This window comes from Amblyomma mixtum, chromosome 5 (genome assembly GCF_055824585.1).
Source record: "Amblyomma mixtum isolate Tamu chromosome 5, ASM5582458v1, whole genome shotgun sequence".
NCBI lineage: Eukaryota > Metazoa > Arthropoda > Arachnida > Ixodida > Ixodidae > Amblyomma > Amblyomma mixtum.
This window is the reverse complement of record NC_143016.1, coordinates 11597948-11605240: the sequence shown is the minus strand read 5'-3', so window position 1 is coordinate 11605240 and position 7293 is coordinate 11597948. Positions and strand designations below refer to the sequence as shown.

General features: G+C 50.9%; 1 protein-coding gene across 1 annotated transcript in view; it reads right to left on the bottom strand.

Annotated features, from left to right (window-relative positions):
* Positions 1–294: 294 nt before the first annotated feature.
* The window catches only part of LOC149341304 (neurotrimin-like), a 261841-nt gene continuing 254842 nt past the window's right edge, over positions 295–7293 (bottom strand). The window contains exons 4-6 of the mRNA XM_089543343.1: positions 5736–5947; positions 5015–5105; positions 295–3800 (exon numbers count right to left, since the gene is read on the bottom strand). Of these exons, the coding sequence (XP_089399469.1) occupies positions 3670–3800; positions 5015–5105; positions 5736–5947 (434 nt within the window). The 3' untranslated portion in view covers positions 295–3669. The remainder of the gene's footprint in view (positions 3801–5014; positions 5106–5735; positions 5948–7293) is intronic.

Here is a 7293-nt window from a genome sequence, read left to right as displayed (position 1 = left end):
TCAATGAAGTGCCAATAAATATTGTAAATATTTCATTACTAATGTTTGCCGAAATAGCATTAAGTGTAATATCGACGGTCTGCTTTTTTTTGATCATCAGTTTTTCGTACTTCGAGATTTTGCTGGCCAGAACTAGTCGCAAGAACACTTATCCCAGTAGTCATAATGACTTGAAGTATAAATTGAAAATGACAACCGGTCGCCGTTTGTTTTGTCTGTATTGAAACCAACCACGCGTTTCGTGCGGTCTACGCGAAGAACTGACGTTGATGGAATCACCAGGAGTCACACTAGTTCAAACAATGGCTGCCTACGTGAGGCAGAGCCTTTATTCGTCCAGGACTTGGGCTTCGCCTCATGCGAGTGTCTTCTCCTTCACTGTCTCCTTTTTTTTATCCGTCTCACGGGCTAATTTTAATTAACTGACGCGGTTTCTTTGGTGACGACGATCTCGACGGAGGACGGGGTGGGAAGGATGCAACAACACAAGCACACAAACACACACACGCCAGTGACCGACGCCTTGGCTGCGGCGGCCGCTGATCCGTCCAGACAGAGCGACGACACCGCACTCGCCGCAGTGGCGCGTCTCAGATCTCCACTCGTCAGCTGGCCACTCTGGCAGAGGCGTCGACCAGGGGGCCCACTTTGAATGGCGGTCGCCGGGAAGGGAGCGGTTTTTTAACTTTACCGCCGCTTCGTAAGACCGCTTTTCAGCGACGAAGGGGTTTTACCGGGAACAATAGCCCTGCATGGCGGATTTTTCTCTACCCGCCGAGGAAAAGCGACGGCGACGGTTGTGCCTCTCGGGTCATTCTTGCTACGTCTTGAACGTGTGCACTCTCTGCCAAGGCGAATTTCTGTGGTCGATCCGGGGCAGTAGAAACATGCTTCCAGAGAGAGGAGCGGGTAGCTGCGCCATCAGAATGGCGCAGATAAATTAACTGAGGTTCCGGCGTATCTGATGTACGCCACACCACTGACCACAACGCTGAACAGTGATGTGGACAGATGAATCCTCCATGCGCACAGAAACCTTAACAGGTGTGAGGAATAGTACTCGCTTCATTGGCGTCAGTACAGGGCCTGTGTTGTAACAAAACTCACGTGTGGATTTTCGTCAGAACAGTGCTTCATGTCGAAACCAAAAACGCCGTCTTGAAAAGGAAGCGTGGTGCTTTACGAGAGTACACGTCTGCGCGGTAGCTCAAAGCTGTGACCATCGAAGGCCCGCACAGCAATATGGGGGCAGCTGAGAGCGCTCAGGAAGCAGACTTTTGGACACGCATCAACCTCAGAAATTCACCATCTCTCTACGTGTTGGCTTCGGTGGGTCTATAACTCAATCAGCTGGGATATGGGGTCGTTTCTTCTCGCTCCTTCCTAATTGCACCTTGCTTCGTCGTCATCCGGATCGAGCAAACTGCGGCTCTACACACATTTGTCAGAGTTGGTTCAAACTACTTCTTTTAAAGGAAGTGCAGCTAAACACGTGTCGTCGCATAGTTTAGCAAAATCGGATGTCACGAAACCGAAAGTTGCCAAACCTTAACTGTAGCACATCACTGAACAGCTGCAACCTAGCAGGAATTTCACGTTGAGTAGTTCTCACGTGTTTCTGCACTGTACAGCCGTAAGAGTAGTTAGGTTGAACGACGTTCGCTTGCAAGTGCGACCGGCGGTATCTCTGAGGTCGCACAAATTATAGCTCCTGCCGACGTGGCTACTGCAAATAGAGACGCAGGTGGGTTCTTTGGCATGATCTCACCTGCTGCTGCCCGCGTCTATTGGTTACAAGATCGTCCATGTCCATGTGCTTTTCGTGCCTTTGAGGAGAGAATCCCAGACATGCTGCGGGCTCCGTCGCTTTCTCATAAAAAAGTGCTCTCTGTGACAAAATAGCGCATCTGAGTACGGTGCATACTTCTGAGGAGGCGAACGCAAATGCAGCTTGTGCTTGTGTTGGCGACTAGAATGCTTCAATGCATAAAAACTAAACATTTTTCTTTTAATACGGGCTCATAAATCTCTCTATTGAAAGGCGATGGCGAAAACGCAGTAAATAAAAAAAAAAACACTACGGCGGAAAGTTGAACGAATCCTTAGCAGCGCTTACAAAATGAAGGAAAGGTTAAAAAACGCGTACTTTAATATCTATCATGAAATTATCTTACTGTGGCCTGTATTCATTTGACAACAGTAACTTCTTCGGTGCCTGGAGTCCTTAACGTGCGTATACGTATATGATTCCGTTGGCCCTGCGTCAGTTCAACGCCAACGATTAAATGCGTCAATGGCGATGCTGTCAGATGGATGATGTCAACTTGCTCTCGACCAAACCGCACATGGTAAGTCTATGATACAGAAACAACGCCGTTGGCTTACGCCACTGAAGGAAACTCTCGGGATGTTTTGCATCCTTTCAGACGGGAGTGCACCTAACCACTAGCAAGAACTCGCAGGAGAAAGGCAATCATTCCATGAAGTATGCAGGATACGGATGACGTGCTGTCTTCCCAGCCGTGGTACGCATTGCCGCCGCGGCATTCCCTCTCCTCGACTCCACCCTCCTCTCGCAGAATGCGCAGGCAGAAAGTACAATGTGGCTTTGCTTTCCGTACATCTGCGTGTGGGTAAACACTAAAAAAAAAAAGAAAGGTAACTCAGTGCTTGACACCACCGCGCGTCATTGCACTGAACGCCGGTTTTTCTTTTTTTCTTTGTGTACATACGCGTTCTCGGAAAGTTTTATCTGCCTAATGACGTCTCTTCTAAAGAAAATCAAGGGTCATGAGCACGGGAGTTGGTTGCACGAGAAAGATAAATTACGTTCCGTTGAGAAAACTCTTCGTCCGCTTGTCGAATACTGACAGATGCCCGAAAGCACTGAGTGACTCCCTAGAGCGCTGCCTGTGTTCCTGTTCGGAGGGCAGATCGACAGCGGCACCGTGCATGACGATTAACTGAGCCACGAAAGCGACAGCGGCTGTTGCAGTCCGAAGATGCTTGGGCCTGCGAAGCTGCATCTGTTTGCTTCCCTTTTGTTTTTTCCACTGTTTCACGCTTGCACTGAGATCCCACGGAAATCTTATGCGATGAAATCCGCGAATAATTTACGAACAAAAATAATAATATAACAAAAGACCTACTACGACTCATTTGAACGGGTATACCACGTGGCGGAAAGAGTCCCATCCTAAATGCGCCGAGTAGGCTACAGGGAGCGCTCGCGCAGAGCACGGAGGGCATCGCGGTTGTCGGCTCTCCCCATCTTCAAAGGTCGCCACAGACAGCCCATCACCAAAGGCGCCGCCCTTTGGACCAGCGGTGGACGCAAAGCAAGAGTTCGCATCGTCGCTGGAGCCACAGCTTTTCGCGCGAGTACGTTCTCGTACACACTGCAGGGCGGGCCACCACACTGGAGCGGCGAGATCGGGGATCCGCTCGACACGATACTGTGGGCGATCTCCGCTGTGTGCCCCAAGGTCACCACCGCACATGCTTCTAGTGGCGAATCCGCACGATGCAATCCTTTCTGAGGGGTCGACCGCCACCGACGCTGGGAATCGGGAGGCCAGCGACGCCATTTTGGTCCGTGCACACTGTACGCAAGTCGGTTTGTCCGAGGGCAGGGCGGCTGTCGCGGCGCAAGTGCAGTCCGTCATCCGACTATCTGTGCACCACGAACAGGGAGAAGACCCGATGTAGGAGCAGCACAACCGACACCAGCAGCAGCGAAGAGAGCGACCGCTCGGCCAGGTTGCCCTGGCGACCGTGCTGCATGGCTGCCGGCTTCTCGCCTGCGAAGACCGGAGGAAAAAAAAGAAAAAGACTCCTTTGTCGAAAACCATTTTTTTTATTCTTCACACAGCAAAAAAGCCAGAGGAGAATGGCTATCCATAATGTGCGCAGACCGCGACCTGCATGACGTCCACCTCTGCGGTTACCGAGTAACTCGCGAGCGTACCAAAACATTCGATTGTAATGCCGCTCTACAACGCACTCAGAATTTTCCTATGCTCTTCCCGTCTACTCTCATCGCGCCGATGTGCCTTTGCACACGATTTCTCTCTCTTAACTCGCGACTTGCAGACAAGATTAAGGTCGACGCGCCAAATATCGACATCTTAGGCGTTTACATGAGCCTGGCAACATAGAGTTGAGTGGGCCTAAAATTCGTAGGGCTTTAATTCCCCAGTCAGACTCATGTAAACGTTAGCTGATCGAGTAAATGGCCATCGGGGCTTGTCAAGCTACGTGTAAACGCTGTGGAGTCAGAGAATCGGGTTTTCGGGAGGAAAGTTAAGAAATAAGTGTCACGTTGGCGCTGGTACCGTCGCACCACCGAGATTAGCAGCGACGTGCAGAAATCTTGGACGCCACCTTTGCACGCTGGCATTGCATTGCTCGGCGTCGCTGCAGTCGCGCCGGTCTTGGCACGCTAAGGTCGAGTTCATGTAAACGCGCTGTCGTTGATGCGGGGTGTCGATGCTCAGCCCGATTCCTGACTCGACCCGCTGCTGTCGGGTTCAGGTAAACGAAGGTATTGCTGCGTAATAAAACAGAGTGTTGAGCAGCAGTCGGGGAAGCAGGAGCGTTCTTACAGTGTCACTGATAAAGTTGCGCACCGTCTGTTTAATGGGCTACAAAGCTGCACCTTTATTAAGCCTTTGTCGCGTGCGCTTATCTAACGATTCGGGTCTCCTGTCTATTTCGCCCCGTGCGTGTGGTTTAGCACTGCGGTATTGCTATGACGCAAGACGCCACCTCAGGCGGCTTTGTTCAGTGCTATCACACCTTCGAAGACTAACTCCAGAATCACACCGTTGGAGCCTCCGCACCGCTGCTCCCTGATCCCCAAGCTTCCCGACACCCTTGGAAGCAAGAAGCGTATGAGTGTCAAAACAAAAGAACAAATCACAGAAACGCGTTGACCTGTTCGCATTTTACAAAACCAATATTTTTTCGTTGTGCTTGTTAGCTAAAGAGCGGTAAGTATGTTATCGAGACTTACCGTTGAGCACGTGCACCGTGATGTTTGCTGGATCCGCGTAGGATGGTATGCATGAGTAATTGCCCGAGTCTCGAGTGGCCGCATCCAGAACCTGGGCGCCAAAAGAATAAGCATCAGTGCATGCTCGCATGCTTTCATGCATCTAATGCGGCAATTCGTGTGCCCCTAGATACCGTGAAACGGAGTTGTAATTTGATTTGAGCTAAGTTTTGGTTGCCACCTCTGACGGTCGGTTGAAACTGTCGAATCTACGGAATATTCTAAACTCTTCTCGGATGCTATGGGTGACAAGATCAAGGAAAGCGAACAAAAGGACTAGAGGAGGAGAGGAGAGATGCATGTGTGAACATTAAGCAGCACAGTCGAAAGTGCAAGGTCTGCTAGCTTTAAACACCGCGGTACCACTCAAATTGGTTCTGAATGGCAGGTGTTTCAGCAGACGAGCACCGAACACGAGCTGGACACCAGCGCCAGCCTTCCAAAGAGTAAGCATTCGTGATACGCAGCTAATCTTCATTCCCGGTTTGATACGCCGGGTATTATTTACCCCGTACACTGCGTGCAGCCTTGTAGAAAGGCGGACAACTTTTGCTGGCAGGTAGTGTTCTGCCCGCGAGCTTATGCTGTCGGGCATGGAGCCAGTCTTGGTACGGCTGTTCTCTATAACTTGGAAAAGCTAAGGACGAACGCGTTCACCCTCTCCCACGTGATTCCGGCGTACCTGCAGTCTGGACACGGTGGTGGCGGGCCCCCGCTCTGTGACGACGCGGATGCCCTCGCGGCGGCTTGAGTCGTAGTTGATCATCCGGTCGTCGTGGTACCAGAAGACGTACACAGGTGGCGCCCGCGTGTCCGTTACCACGCACGTCAGGTTGATGGTGTTGCCGCTCTGGATGTAGAGGTTGCTGCCTTCCGGAATGCGCGCCTTGGCCACTGGTGTTGGGGAACAAACAGAAAAAAACAAAACGTTTATGGAAAGACCCCCTTTTTGTGCGTTCATCCAGTAAGCGAAAATTAAGCAAGTTGAAAAAGAGCTGCTTTGATTAGTCACCGAAAGTAAATTAAGAAAGGGTGGGTGTGTACTGAGCCAAGTGAACCAGGAACCTTCCGTTTTGTCTCCTGCACGTGTGTTGTTTACCTTTGCCGATTTTATTCCTCGCTGCAGCGGGCACATCTCTTTGCACTTATCTGCAGGAGTTCGACTTGTTGATGTACAGTGGGGAAGCACCTCCCGGCTCTCAGGCCGTACACATGTGCACTCAAAACTGGCCCTGCAAGTGATTAGTTTATTACCTTGACTTTATAACCGCGCGCTGGCATCATCTTTATTGCATCTTGACCAGCTCCCTTTGTCCTACCTGAAAGCTGCTAAGAAAGACCAAGCCGTTGAACTCAATTCTCATAAGTTATTAAAAAAGTAGTTTTCTCCCTCTCAAAAGCTTGGGATATCACCACCGCTATTTTACGGCTGTTTCTTATTGACGCGAGTATCTGGACACTATGTGTGGGATACCGAAGAGACGAAGATCGGAGATGCCATCTCCCCGCGCAGAGCTCCAGTGTTCCGCGTTGCCCAGACTGCGAATCGGTCGCTCTAGTGTTCAACTAGAAACCAAAGGTTGTAGCGTGGAGCGAAGCGAAAGCGAGGCATCCTTCGAGAAGGCCGGAGGTGCACGGGTCTTGATTCCGAGGATTTCTTGCTTTGGTTTATTCAACGCAGCTCCCACATGCAGGCAACGCGAATGGCATCCGACAAACGAGGACTACATGCCCGTATGCATGCGGTGTCAGCTGTCGAAAAACACATGCTACTTCACTTCTACATTGCTTGAAACTGATTCCTTCGCTCGCTAGCCTGTGTGTTGCTGCGCTTCTGTGATTTCAGAAAGTGTGAGTGCGGAATGCCGTCCCTCGAGTAAGTGACGCTACAGGCTTCCTTCCTGCCCCCCTCGTTTCCAGGAGCTGAACGTAGAAAAAAAAAAAACGCTTTCTCAGAGTGTTGTAAATTGTGCCCTGCACAGCATACCTGACTGGCTACTTTGGTCATGTCTCTTGTCAGGCAGCACTAAATGTACACATCTGCCGAAGGCATGCGCTGGGGAGATCGTATCGCGTCCTTTCGTATCATCCCGCATGCCAGCGCCAGGGCCGGGAAGTGTCGCTTGCGTACTAGTGCAGCGATAAGTTGCAGAGGCTGTGCCAGTGTGACAGGACATCAAACACTGGGCTGTTCCAGCAGGCGCCGGGACTCCTCACGCGAAATCGATAATCAAACGAGA